This window comes from Temnothorax longispinosus, chromosome 5, assembly GCF_030848805.1.
Source record: "Temnothorax longispinosus isolate EJ_2023e chromosome 5, Tlon_JGU_v1, whole genome shotgun sequence".
Classification (NCBI taxonomy): domain Eukaryota; kingdom Metazoa; phylum Arthropoda; class Insecta; order Hymenoptera; family Formicidae; genus Temnothorax; species Temnothorax longispinosus.
Window position 1 is genome coordinate 721,914 of NC_092362.1, and position 14,125 is coordinate 736,038.

The window sequence follows — 14,125 nt, forward strand, 5'->3', positions numbered from 1 at the left end:
TGCTAATTTCTATATTAAAACTCGCATTTACATAGAAAAAAAAAGATTAATTAAAGTCATAAAATACTTTATTAACAAAATTTACTCATCGCTTCTCATAGTATTGTACACAAGTAATATCTTTGTAGTCCATGTACAAAAGAAGAAATTTATTCCATTCTCATAAAAAAAAAAAATTGCATTATCAATGATGCATTCTAATAGATGTAGAAACAAGTATTAGTCCAGTTTTCTTACATATTACATTCAAACAGCTTTATCACTTACATGATGCAAAAGTGATGGAATACTCTGTTTATTATATTATTCTTACAAGAATAGTCTAAATTATATGCTAAAAAATAACTTACGGGTAATACGACATTAAAGGATTTTCAAGTAAACTGGTTTTGGAAACTGTTGGTATGTAATATTATTGGTATTATCATACTGTCTCCTGCATATTGACAAGTAATCGAAGTTAAAGAAATCTTTGTACGTGAAACATTTAATCTACGCATAAATCTCGCTCTTTATATCAGATCAGCCACATTCATCGGCATTTCGTCTATTTGTGTAGAATAATATTGCTCGATATCTCGGAGAATTCTTATATCGTCAGTTTTCACGAAGTTTATCGACACACCCTTACGGCCGAAACGTCCCGATCGACCTATTCTATGGATATACAATTCACGATTGTTAGGCAAATCGTAATTAATTACGAGCGACACCTGCTGAACGTCGATTCCTCTCGCCCATACATCCGTTGTGATTAACACGCGACTGTAAAAGAAAATGTATTAATATAAATTTTTGTAAAAAATATGTTGTAAATATGTTGTTTTAAGATTTTATCTTACCTCTGGCCAGATCGAAACTCTTTCATTATGTTGTCTCGTTCTTTCTGTGGCATATCTCCGTGCATAGAACATACTGTAAAATTGGCTTCTCGCATTTTTTCCGTCAACCAGTCTACTTTACGTTTAGTATTACAAAATATAACCGCTTGCGTTATCGTTAACGTGTCATATAAATCACAGAGTGTGTCAAATTTCCACTCTTCTCGTTCTACAGCGACGAAGAATTGCTTGATTCCTTCCAATGTCAATTCATCACTGGAATCAGAAATAATTAGAGCAACATATACATATACGTGGTTTAGTAGTGACAATTAAAAATAAATTATTTACCGTTTGACGAGGATACGGATGGGGTCCGTCATAAATTTACTAGTCATCTCGAGAATTTCGTGCGGCAAAGTGGCCGAAACTAAAACAACTTGCGTCGCTGGTGGTAGATATCGATACACATCATAAATTTGTTCCTTGAAACCTTTGTTCAACATCTCGTCAGATTCGTCCAATACCAGCATTTTAATAGCCCTAGTCCTGAGTACTCGCCTCTTAATCATATCTGGATGTTTCACAATTTTATATAAATGTTAGTATGTTTATGTACACGTTTATGTTTATGTATAAAAATTATGATACCTACCAAATACTCTACCAGGTGTGCCAGACACTACATGCTGACCGTAATCAAGCTTTCTGATATCTTCTCCAAGATTTGTACCACCAATGCAAGCGTGACATTGTACATTCATGAAGTCTCCCAATGCGAGAATAACCTTCTGGATTTGAGTGGCAAGTTCTCGAGTCGGAGACAAAACCAGAACTTGGGTTTCTCGTACTTGCGTGTCCAACGACTGCAATATCGCAATCGAGAAGGTAGCAGTTTTTCCCGTACCAGATTGTGCCTGAGCTATCACATCTCTGCCCTTCATGATAGGTTTAATAGATCGTTGCTGTATGGCTGACGGTTTCTCAAAACCTACATAGAAATAGAAACAGAATGTATCTCACTTTTCACATATTTAGAAACATTCAAGTTGAGACTTTGATCGTGATAACGAAGCTACAAAGAAAACAAAGATGAAAATAAGAAAAAATCTGATAAATATAAGTATAAACGTAACTTGGGAAAGAATAATAAAGAGAGATTGTGGAAGAGGTTCTGGAGCAACGACTTAGACACCACCAAGGGAAACGTATTGAAGAAAGTATATAGAGAGAGGTTGGTGAAGGAGGTAGAGAAGAGGAAGGATAGATTGAAGATTAAAATAAAAAGATAGGCCGATAATTATAACATAGGAATGTCAAGTATGGCGCAAGTAAATGGTTAAAAAAACATTGGCTATCTAGCTGGAGTTAATAAATTATTATTATATAAGTATAAATATATGAAAACAAATCAGAATAAGTTGTTAACGACTGCGACGAAAAATTGCCATAATCAATATCTTCGCGGAAAGAAAATGCGCGTTGCGTCAATTATACGTGCGAAACAATCTGTTTTCTTTGTAAACCGATCCTCTGACCTACGATTCAATCTAAAAAAATATATAAACCGCGCAAAAAGTGAGGTTAGCTCGAAACGAGGAGCGGTGAACGACATACCGTAAGCATAGATTCCACGCAACAATTCGTCGCGGAGACCCATGTTGTCGAAGGTAGGAATAACCTCGACATCTTCGCTGGTTTCAAACTCGACGTTTGACAAATCTTCGGTTTGCGCCACACGACGTGATTTCTCCGCCATTTCGTCAAAAGCGTTGCGACGTGATGCGAGCGCGAGATGCGACGTAAATGACGTGAAATGACGTAAATCCACGACTCTCCGTGCGGGCGCTCGGCGTCGTGGCGCTAGCGCATGAAGTTAGGCACGCTAGGGAATTAACGCGCCCGCTACTCCGCTTTCCGGGACTAGTAGACACATAAATGAAAAGAGATTGGTCGTCGAATTTTAATTATTAATTAATCTATTTTCGTCTCTAGCGCAGATATTTATTAGACAGAAAATCCTACGCTTTTTTACTGCACAACTTAATATTAATAACATGTCATTTATCTTCAATTTTAATTTATGTTGTATTATTTTCCATAATTATCTATCACACGATTCACACGTCTGGACACGTGACACGTCTGATAATGGGAGGAGGGAGAACGTGGTAGGGGTCCCGGGCCGCGACAATCGTGGTGTTTCAAACTTTCTCTTTTAATTACACCGAAGATTACGCGTATCCAGTAATTGCGAACGTTCGTATTATATACGATCTAGAAGTTCCCTTTTTAACTGCATTGCTCAGCTATTTTGTATCAAGTAAGTATGTGAGAAATTCTCATCGAGCGCACGCTCGTCGGGATTGTAGGTTATATTGTGTTTACAATGATTTGTCTTTGCAACTCGTATGTATGTACGTTGGTGCCGGCTGAGATACTTATTACGATAACTCATAAAATACTCTCCTTTCGTTCGTACTGCAACTGCGATTCCACCTAAGCATTGGTCAAAGTTTGCCCAACGAACTTCACACTCACTTGTAAATACTGACTGTACTTCTGGCAGAATGGAGTCCAGGACTGAATTTAAGATAAAGTCACCGCCGACCGACGCAATCTCTGCGGTCGAATTTGGACCAAACTCCACACAGTTCTTATTAGTGTCGTCGTGGGACAGTACAGTAAGACTGTACGACATACACGCTAACACGATGAGGCTAAAGTACAATCACGACTTACCAGTATTGGACGTCGCGTTTCAGGTAACTAATTTCTTTCATTTTTCTCAATTGTATAATTGAAGACACTTTTAGATCATGTTTTATATATATAAATCGTTTTAGCTTTACTTGTATTTGTTTCTGTCACAAAGAAGTTAATATTGAAATTTGTTCTCTAATGTCTTTAATAGGATGTCGTTTTAGCTTTACTTGTATTTGTTTCTGTCACAAAGAAGTTAATATTGAAATTTGTTCTCTAATGTCTTTAATAGGATGACAGAAGCAAATCTGAATCTTTCACCTGCTCTATTATTGCATTACCTAACACTTCCAAAAGTTTTCGATTATTTTTCCGACAATTCTCTGATAATTTTCTTTATCACAAAATTATTTGCAGGATGCAGTTCACGCGTATAGCGGTGGTCTAGGAAATACTCTGAAAATGTATGACATAAATAGCAATACTGGTACTATTATCTTTTTTAATTTTGTTATTTTACTTTGTTAATGTTTTTATCACATAGTATATATTGAAAATATTGTCTGTAGAATCAATAATGGGCACACATGAGAAACCGATCAGAAAAATAGAGTATTGCGCAGCCGTAAATGCGATACTGACTGGCGGTTGGGACGCCGCGGTAAAACTATGGGATCCACGAACACCTACCTGCGTCGGTAGTTATCTGCAACCTGACGTAGTCCTTGCTCTGTCTGTATGCGGCGACAAATTCGTCGTGGGCACGGCAAAACGAAAAGTTTGCATTTGGGATTTGAGAAACATGGCGGGCATGTTTCAGAGACGAGAAAGTAGTCTAAAGTACCAAACGCGCTGCATCAAAGGTTTCCCTAATGAACAGGTGCGTTTATCTTTCATAAATTTTTCACAATTTATCACACCGTTCAGTTGATATTATTTACATTGAGCATATGTTCGCATTCTTTATATTCTTTTACTTTTGTATTTAGGGATACGTATTAAGTAGCATAGAGGGTCGAGTCGCCGTCGAGTATCTCGACACAATGCCAGAAGCCCAGAAGAAGAAGTACGCGTTCAAGTGCCACAGAATAAAGGAAAATAATGTCGAACATATTTATCCGGTGAACGCTATTAGCTTCCATTCTGCGTACAACACGTTCGCCACCGGTGGCTCGGATGGTTACGTGAATATCTGGGATGGTTTTAATAAGAAACGACTGTGCCAATTTCACCGATACAACGCTGGAGTGGCCGCGCTTAGTTTTAGTCATGACGGTTCCGTTCTCGCGATAGGTGTTTCATATTTAAATGAAGCCGAGATTCCGCCGGGCGGCAGTGACGAGCGAGAAATTTATATAAGATACGTCAACGATCAGGAGACCAAGCCGAAGTAAACAGCAAATTTATACAAAATGCAGATACAGTGACAAAAATGTGTGATTAAAAAAAAATCATGGATTTCCATGCATTAAGATAGAAGAACGAATGGTTAGTAAAAACGCATTCTGTGAATAATTGTAAATATTCTGTGCTAATTTATATGCATTTCATGGAAATAACATGTGTCGACTCGCAATAGATTCAATAAATTGTACGTTTTATAAAAATATTCTCGTCCGATTTTCAGGAAATAAATCTGATTTGTACCTGTAAAGATTTTTACATTTTTATATTCTCATCTCAATACGATATCATGATACTTTTTTTCTAATACATAACATATTAACATTATTTGTGTGTGATGACGGTTCTCTTCTATTTTATTAGATAAATGACTTGATTATATTTATATCGTACAATCATGCCATTTACTTAAAAATAATTATATAATTTATGCATAGATTACATATCAAATATTTAATTTTACAAAATCTAGATTTCTAGATTATACTATACTGCGTGATCTGAAAAAGTAAAAACTTTTCTACTTTTAATAAGATTGTAGAGATAAAAATATATAATTAGGCTGAAATAAGAATCCGTGTACACTGTATAAAATTTGTATATTTACTAAATGACTTTATATATAACCAATACAAATGATCGCAAACAAGCTACAAAATTTTTAAGAATAAATAATTTTTTTATACAATGTAGTATGTTGTAATTTACATTAATTCTGGGGATTTTAAAAAACCGATCGTTAGAAAACGAATATGAATTATCAAAGAGAGATAGCGTTTATTAATAAGTCTGTTTAAGCGTAAAGTATTGCAAAATATAAAGAAGACAATGACTTTCTCTGCATCGGCCATAAAAAGATCTCTTTTTGACTGATACAAAACAATTCCCTTCTTTATGTTCTATTGCATTAATTTTACATTTCAACTGTCAACATAAAATGTGGCACAGCATTTGAGAGTATGTACAAGATATTTAAAAGTATTCGGTCGTTAAATGTTGAAATGTAAATAAAGCAAATATACAAATCCATTTTTTAACACTGGTCTAGTTTCCACCGAAGTCGTTAATTCGCATGTGCGGCGTAGAACTGGAAATGTGATTGACTACGCTCCCGCTTCGATCCACAAGATTTGGAAACTAGTGGAAACAGTTAAACCGAAGCAGGATCGGATTGAAGACTTCGGTGGAAACTAGACTACTGATAAACTATAATATAGATGCTGTTGTGTCAATAATTAATTATAATATAGCAATGTAATATGTCGAATCTTTTTACGATGTTTCAAGTTCTAAACTTTATTGTCGCTATTGATTGCAGTCTTTATTTAAAAAAAAAACTGGATAGTAGCATCAAAATTAAAATCAATTACATTGTAGGCATGATGATCGAATAAAATATAATCTGAATATTTCAATTTCAGGCGCAATTTATCTTATAAACTGTACAATATTTCTATACTTTACACAGGGTTAAGAAAATTATCATTCTCTTGAGTATTTTGATCTTCAAAGTAAAAAATGTCATATACACGATTATGTACACGATTTTGAACGCAAATTATACCACAGCTTGTTCGCTTTTATCATAGAATTTATAAGACAATTAAGGCAAGAAAAATTATATTTTTATATAAATCGCATCTTTAATCATATCCAAAAATAATTAAGAAAGCTAAAAATCATACTTTCATATTATCGGACCAATGCACAATGCTTATATTACGATTTGGTGTATGCATCTACACATGTTACATCTCTTCAGTATATGCATCTACACATATTACATTTCTCCAACTTTTCCAACGATTTCTATAATGTTTGAAATAACAATATGTACATAATATTTAACAATTTGTACTAATGATTTCCTGTGTTGCTTTTGGCAAAATGCCCTCATAAAATAACAAACTACTCTTCTTGTGTTGTTAATAATGCATCTACCGCAATATTATTTTATGTTCTTGCCGTCGATGACGCTTTGTGCACGAGTTTTCATTTTCTTTTTATCAAGCGCAGTTTTAAGGTATACGCTGACACGTTTATCCATCATTAAAATAATTTGTATTAAATGATGAAATTATGTAATGATTAATATTTATAATTATTACTTATATAATTATGAATAATAATAATTATATAAGTGTATTTGGATAACAGCCAAGCAATCATTATTAATTAATAATTATAATTATTGACTGATATCATTCTGTAATAACCCCAAACTTCAAATGTTTGTTCCATTAGCCCTATGTATCTTCACAAATAACTTTCCTCAGTGTGTCCCGTATTGTATCGTGCGTGGCAAAGCTGATTCCGACGGCAATAGGACCCTTTACCCAATTCATGCTTAAGCCTTTGTAAAAAGCCATTATTCCTTCTTCCCTGTAACATGCACAACGATAATTTATCAATATACTTCTATATAAATATAAAATTACATTTATTGGGGAAAACAGCAAAATATATTATTAAATATATCGATTTTTATAAATTTCTGTAAATATTATCAAATGTACATATCTAACTATCTTATGTTTCTTTAAATTTAAAAGATATATTTTCTTTTTTCTCAACTCTGTCTCTAAATCGATTTTATAATTTATTCATAACTCTAGATAGTTGCTATACTCTACTATTATATTTTTAAATTTAAATGATGCGTAAATACTTACGTGTAAATTTTCACGACAGTCGACGTGATCGTGTGATAATGCTGGCCCTTGATCGCTGACGTCTGCATTCTCCGCCGCACAATGTCCAGTGGGTAGCTGCTTGTCTGACCGACCATTCCAGCGATGCCGCCGCAAATGAGCGAGGTCGAGAATCCCGGAATAGTCACCGTGTACACTGTTCATCGACACGTAGCCATCATCGAACATGAAGCACGCAGCACTTCGAAATACGCCGCCGGTCGGGCTTGTCTCGCGTCGCTATTAAAGTTAGTACCGTCCCAATATCAGGGGAAACAGGGTGCCCCCGACGTGCCCCATCGGTACCCTGCTTTACGATCATATACAACAGCCACTCTCATTCGTATAACCCTCGATTCTTTTCTTTTTTTTCGCATGTTTTATGTGTATGTACGTGTGTATGTATGTGAGTACAAGCACCGTCACCGTCGACGGGCGTCAAGAGGATTCATCGTGTGAACGGAATCGACTCACCGGTCAGTAAGTTTCTCAGCATGTCGTACGTGAAGAAGCTGCAACCGGCGTACGGGATGACACCGAGGATCGTGGCGGTGAAGCCACGGTAGTACGCCAATATTCCCTCCTCTTTGTACATACGCCAGAATGCCTGCCGCAGAGTCTTGTACTCGGTCTTCAGGGTTACCGCCATTCTCGCCCGCATCAGATCCAACGGATAGGTAATGGTTTGCGATGTCACACCCGCGAGTGCGCCGGCCAGGAAGCTCGCCCATGGTTTTTCTCTATAAATATTCATATAACACGGGTGTGAAATCTGCGCATAGTATCCATGTTTAAATCGTAATAGTTGCTTTGTTTGCTAAAAATGTTTTTGAATTTTTCATGTGATACCTTTCCGCGCCGTTTATACTCAGAATTCTTTTCCACTGTTCGTGCGCAGTGAATTGCACCGCCGAATATGGTACTATCCTGACCATGGTAGCGCTGTTTCCACGCCACAAGCTGAGAAGGCCTTCGGTACGCATCGCTGAAGTTAAGAATCCTATCGCTGCCCTGGCCGAGTAGGGCTGCTTCGAAATTTGAAAATTGATCTTTGTACGATCTAACGGCGCTATCGTGGTCTTCGCAAAAGCTCCCGCTATCGCGCCGGACACCAGACTCGTCCAGACCCTTTGCGTATTCGAAATCTCCTTTCCGGTGCATTTTTTCTGTTTGCTCTGTAACGTACATACGTGATGTTGTTTTTTATTATATATAAAACATAATTAATGAATATATTTATCATATATAGTTATAAATATATTTATTAATGTTATTTTTTATTATATATAAAAGATAGTTAATGAATATAATTATCATATATCGTTATATTGTTAGTGTGCATAAATGTTACATTAAATAATATAAAAATGTCTTTGACAAGAAAGGTTTTCGCGTTACTTATGGGACTGATAATTTGTACAGTTGTGACATATCTCATTCTGTACACCGATATTATATTAGAGTTTTATATTGACAAATACAGCGAGATGAATGTATTTTCTTACTGCAACGTCCACATCTTGCCTCTCCATTGGCAGGGCCGATGTAGCAGGCAATGTCGACGTGGCGTGTTTCCCAGCAATCGGCAGCACGGACACTTGAATACGTTCTAGAACCGCTTGACCACCCTCTCTGGGACGGGTTGCGTGCCCGCTCATCTCTGGCACACCCTGCTGTTCCGTTACCGATGGACTCTCATACAGATCGCCGTCTTCTTTTTCGTATCGCTGACGTACACGGGCCGACACAAGATAACACTGTAAACATATTCGTTTTATGAAATTTAGTAGAAAAAAAACAAATTTTAGAGTCTCATGATCTGAACGTTTAAATCATACATTATAGAAAAGCTTAAAAACGAGGATATTAGAAATTTATAGTTTTCAATAACTTACAACTTACAAGTGAATGATTAATTTCGGAATTATAAGAATTTTAAAAAGATAGATAAAAAATGTCTTATCTATCTTTTTAAAATCCTTATAATTCCGGAATTAATCATTCACTTGTAAGTTTCTGAAGCAATCCACGATAGCTCTATAATATTATTTTGACAGTTTATTATCATGAAAAACGGAAGAAATTTAGAAAATAGGATATTGATAAAGAAAATGGAATTTGAAGGGAGAATGATTAAACTGTGTTCTAATAATGAAAGAAGATAAGAATTGCACGGCTCCTATAAGAAACAGACTGAAAGCTTAAATTTAATATTATCGTATGCTTATAGTTAGGTAATCGTCAATGAGATCAAAGTACAAGCTATAAGGTTCCTATTATACAAATACAGAAAGCTCTAAATAAATTCAAAGAAAATAATTCTCGCACGCGTATGCAATAAAACGATGACACTCGCGCGGAAATATTTTTACATTCTACATTTCACATTTGAAGTTGTGGAAAGCTGACAAAATTTGTTACGTTAACGGGCAAATAGAATGAGTGTTTTTATCTTTTTCATAACGTTATCATTTGTTGAAATGTTTTAAACATAAAAATGGAGACTAATTTATACAACAAATAACGATTAAGAGAGAAAATATATGCTTGTGACACGATAAGAATTATCTCCGGTTGCACTTGCATTTTTTTTTCTCCCTAAGTATTGTAGTTTCTCACTATCAACTATGCAAATTTATAAAATACGTAATGCAAAACAGCAAGGTTAATATAGTTCTTACGTGACAACTCGCATATATATAGATAGATATTCCTGCTTACGAGGCACGTACGTATACGATGCAAATTAGATAATCGTTCTTTGCATCTATATATGATGGACCAAAAATATCTCGCAAGTATCGTCTTATCGATTTGCCAATTAGAGTTCTGCGAGAGATTTTAGTGGAGCAAGATTATCTCGACTATTTTTCGGAGAGATAAAACATTCTCTGTGGTAAAAAATAAAAAAAAAACAGATAAGATACACAAAGGTTGCTGACACAAAATAGAGAAATAACCGTTTCACTTTCTGTTTCATGCTGCCGACACGTTCATTTTTATCGAGACGTAAAACTTTCGCAGAGCAAATAATTTTCACCGATAAAAAAAATTTGTATCGCACATTGCGGAAGCAGACGGTAAAATTTCTGTACATAAATCGGAAAAAACTAATCTTTTTCAGGATACTAAGCAGAATTTGAAACAATAGTTGAAAAATATCCAATATTATTTTTGTCCAACTTTTTTTCGAGACAAGTTATCAAACAATTACAGTTTTTTTTCAATTTCCAAGAAAGTTTCCATAGTCTTCGACTACTAGAAATCTTATCTCTCTCTCTTGAGTGCACGCGTTTCTGTCACGCGTCACAGCATGATAATCATCGCGCATTCACGAGAAGATATAATACATTGCAGTAACAGATAGCTGCATTTATGCATAGTCATCTCTCGAACGTCACGCATCAAGATAACACGCATCGAAATAAACTGCTGTATATTTAACTCCGAAAAGGAGCGAATATTCTTTCCGAGATCCTTTCGCAAAGGAAGCTCGTTGATAGAGCTTAGAAAATCTGCGCGACGCGAAGAGCAAATTATCTGTTTGGTCGTTTGATAAAAACGGATCGGGACCTTGGAGTATTTTTAGGATCCTCTGGAATTTCTGACATTGCATTCGGATTGCACTCGGAAACGAACGCTGCGATTTTTTCGCCATTTCATCAGAATGAGTTCGGCGAGCATCTGAAATTTTAAGACGCAAAGATAAAAGTGGACGGGACCTCCCAAACTTCCAAAAATTGAATTTTAGAATAGCTCCGAGCGCGATACTTATCTCCTTTTCTCAGTAATTTTATTAACAAACGACATGTACGATAAAAAGTACTCTGAGGAAACTCATGGTAAACATTGGATTCTTCCTGCGAATTCCGCGGTTCGGAGCTCCAGGTATTTTCTCGGATGAGAGACGCCAGTCGACGAGAATCAAGTCCAATTCTCGGACTCATCGGACTGACTGCGATTCACCGTAAAACGCTACGATACGCAACGCGCAACGTGAAAATGCGAGGATATTATGTAACGCGTAACGCGCCTGTTATCGACGCATGACGCTTGAAAATCTGTTTGCGAACGAAGACACGGAACGGACAGCGTAATGAAAAACGGATTGATCGCACTGCTGGAGCACGTGGGAAACGAATTGCGACAACGCGTAAGGCGCGTGCGAGATTAAAGCTGTCGGCGGGGACCGCAAACAAAAATGTAACATTTCAATCCGCGCGCGACTAAAAAAACACCACGATTATTGATCCGTGACCAAAAGTTTATTAACGAGAGATTTAGATTTATTAATCGTTTTGCATTATAAGGATGATATATCTTTTGTTAACACACAAAACTTTTATATAATATTGACACTAGAACTACCAGAGATTAATCTACATAATAATCTACTTATTTCTACCGAAGAAATCTTAGAAAGAAAAAAAAAAGAAAATACAAATTAATAAAATTGATTATCTATGTAATTTCAATAGGAGTCAGACAATTTTAGAAATTAAGCTGTTTTAAAAATGAGTAATAAATTATTAAAAAGTATCAAACGGATTATTTTGACCCCTCTGATAGTTCTAGTGTTAATTAATATTGTATAAAAATATATACAGCTTTATTAGAAAAAAAACTAATATATAAAACTAATGATTCTCGATAAATTTCTATTGATTTTTATATGAACTTGGAGCTCCATTAATGTCCCGTATTTCATTAAAGAAACGTTTCCCGCGGATCAAACTCTAAAAATAACTCTACATTGAAGGATTGAAGATCAGTGTCACGCTGCGCCATTAATATTTATCTTAATTCAGTTTTCTCGAGAATCTCACGTTTTTATCAAGAAAAACTTAATCACGTCTATTAAGGTAATAAAAGAAGAACGGAAGCGCACACTAACGACTAAATGACTGAGCGACAGTTCGGTTTCATTAGACTGCATTTATCTATTACATCCCACGCGATTAATATTTAACAGGATTAAATAATAACCGCGTGGAATGTAAAATACATTCCATTAGGCTGCATTTACTGTCAGTACTGAAAATCTATAGTACACGTGACGTAAAATACAGAAAAATATTTTCAGTACTGACAGAGTGAATATCGGAATGCAGCCTTAATTCATTTCGTATCATTATAAGAACGAAAATACGATATATCCCTCATTGATATAAAACTTAACGATTGTCGGCAGATTGTTCATCGATTTCAGCGTCAAACCTGGAGTTTTGTTAACGAATATTTTATATTAGAAAAATATTTTCCCGAACCATCCCGAAAACGCTAAAAATAACCGCGTTGAATGGATTGAATATCTCGACGTCATCGCTGCGTTAGCAATAATCATTTTAAGTCAACATTTTAAATTAACTTTCCCTTACATTTTTATCGCCAAATAACTGCGCTTACATGCACGTAATACACTTGTGTCCATTTCTACAAATATGGATTAACTCTATAATCTCGGTTTAAAACTTACTCTTTATCTTTTTCTAATTCTCCAAACCAGAAAAGGATAAAAAGTAAGTTAAATGAACATAATTAGAGTACTTATTAGGAGATAATAAAAGAACACTAACGACCTAAATGACGACATTTAAAGGACGTGCCCACTCTTTCGGACCTTTGGACTCTCGTGTAGTTCGCCAAGGCAAATCGCCAGTCGGTCAAGATGTCGGTGCAAGGGTCTTCCTGAGGGCCAAGTGCACCGCGTTGACGCGTATGGATGTTTTGATAAAATTTATTTCTATATTTATGCCGCGATTCCGGAAGGGACGGCCCGGGTGGCCGAGAAATCGCCGAGCAAAGTGCGCCGAAGTAGCGACGTAGAACAAGTGTATACGTTTACACGTATACCCGACGAACGTGCCGGAAGCGCATATTTTATTTAAATCGAGTTGCGTAGATCGTCACCGCTGATCTATCGCGGGGACAGGTGTCGAGCGCGAATTAGTAGAGCCGTGAATCAGACGCGAATTCGGCCCGGCGAGACGCGTCATGATTGATTCACTTAACGCGCTTAATTATATCGAAAACAACGTCGCATCTTCCATTTTGCTTCGAAAAAGCCGGAGGCCGGAGTGTCGCCGCGACGATTGTCGGAGCACGTAGCAGCGAGAGCGAGAAAGAGAGGGAGAAAGAGAGAGAAAAAGATAGAGAAGAGGAAAAAAAGTCAAACGTAATAATCCGCGTCTTCCTCAACGATCGGCATTTTCTACGACGCAAATAAGCTAACCAACCTCGTCGTCTGTGACGTCTGTGCTCCAGATGACAGTACTCTGGTCCGAATCTCCTTGACACGCACCCACATCCGCGACGATTTACGGACTGCCACGGACTGCGGCCCGTCTCGCACCACAGAATATTTGATACTGAATAAACTGAATTATATATACGATAATGTGCATTAATGATATCCCTTTTGAAAAAGGTGTAGACTCTGCGCGCCATCTCTAGGCTCCGACCATCACGTATCTCTCCGGGAAAACATAAAGCGGTATTCATAATTCG

At 36.4% G+C, this 14,125-nt stretch overlaps 3 protein-coding genes across 4 annotated transcripts; 1 reads left to right on the top strand and 2 right to left on the bottom strand.

Moving 5' to 3' along the window:
* Positions 1 to 50: 50 nt before the first annotated feature.
* LOC139813645 (eukaryotic initiation factor 4A-III) lies at positions 51 to 2,634 on the bottom strand. Its single transcript, XM_071779249.1, has 5 exons — positions 2,439 to 2,634; positions 1,477 to 1,812; positions 1,173 to 1,395; positions 843 to 1,097; positions 51 to 765 (listed from the first exon to the last, which is right to left on the bottom strand). Exons 1-5 carry the CDS (start codon positions 2,578 to 2,580, stop codon positions 513 to 515), a joined length of 1,209 nt encoding a protein of 402 aa, XP_071635350.1. The 5' UTR covers positions 2,581 to 2,634; the 3' UTR covers positions 51 to 512.
* Positions 2,635 to 2,876: 242 nt separating this feature from the next.
* Bub3 (mitotic checkpoint protein Bub3) lies at positions 2,877 to 5,178 on the top strand. Its single transcript, XM_071779252.1, has 5 exons — positions 2,877 to 3,144; positions 3,391 to 3,586; positions 3,942 to 4,011; positions 4,094 to 4,404; positions 4,514 to 5,178. Exons 2-5 carry the CDS (start codon positions 3,392 to 3,394, stop codon positions 4,916 to 4,918), a joined length of 981 nt encoding a protein of 326 aa, XP_071635353.1. The 5' UTR covers positions 2,877 to 3,144; position 3,391; the 3' UTR covers positions 4,919 to 5,178.
* Positions 5,179 to 5,510: 332 nt separating this feature from the next.
* On the bottom strand, positions 5,511 to 14,011 carry Dpcoac (dephosphocoenzyme A carrier). 2 transcript variants are annotated; one of them, XM_071779250.1, is made up of 6 exons: positions 13,855 to 14,011; positions 9,124 to 9,375; positions 8,468 to 8,793; positions 8,093 to 8,358; positions 7,601 to 7,775; positions 5,511 to 7,310 (listed from the first exon to the last, which is right to left on the bottom strand). In XM_071779250.1, exons 2-6 carry the CDS (start codon positions 9,274 to 9,276, stop codon positions 7,175 to 7,177), a joined length of 1,056 nt encoding a protein of 351 aa, XP_071635351.1. In that variant the 5' UTR covers positions 9,277 to 9,375; positions 13,855 to 14,011; the 3' UTR covers positions 5,511 to 7,174. The 2 variants fall into 2 exon arrangements, with proteins under 2 accessions (XP_071635351.1, XP_071635352.1); XM_071779251.1 differs by lacking the exon at positions 13,855 to 14,011 and adding an exon at positions 10,340 to 10,509.
* Between the last annotated feature and the right edge of the window lie 114 nt (positions 14,012 to 14,125).

Coding starts and splice junctions, on each gene's coding strand:
- LOC139813645 (XM_071779249.1), bottom strand. CDS start 2,580: ATGGCGGAGAAATCACGTCGTGTGGCGCAAACCGAAGATTTGTCAAAC. Junction 1,813..2,438: donor GCGTGGAATCTATGCTTACG/GTATGTCGTTCA, acceptor ATTTCTATGTAG/GTTTTGAGAAACCGTCAGCC. Junction 766..842: donor GAGTTTCGATCTGGCCAGAG/GTAAGATAAAAT, acceptor TTTCTTTTACAG/TCGCGTGTTAATCACAACGG.
- Bub3 (XM_071779252.1), top strand. CDS start 3,392: ATGGAGTCCAGGACTGAATTTAAGATAAAGTCACCGCCGACCGACGCA. Junction 4,012..4,093: donor TGACATAAATAGCAATACTG/GTACTATTATCT, acceptor TATTGTCTGTAG/AATCAATAATGGGCACACAT. Junction 4,405..4,513: donor AAGGTTTCCCTAATGAACAG/GTGCGTTTATCT, acceptor TTTTGTATTTAG/GGATACGTATTAAGTAGCAT.
- Dpcoac (XM_071779250.1), bottom strand. CDS start 9,276: ATGAGCGGGCACGCAACCCGTCCCAGAGAGGGTGGTCAAGCGGTTCTA. Junction 8,794..9,123: donor GGCAAGATGTGGACGTTGCA/GTAAGAAAATAC, acceptor TGTACGTTACAG/AGCAAACAGAAAAAATGCAC. Junction 7,311..7,600: donor ACTGTCGTGAAAATTTACAC/GTAAGTATTTAC, acceptor TGCATGTTACAG/GGAAGAAGGAATAATGGCTT.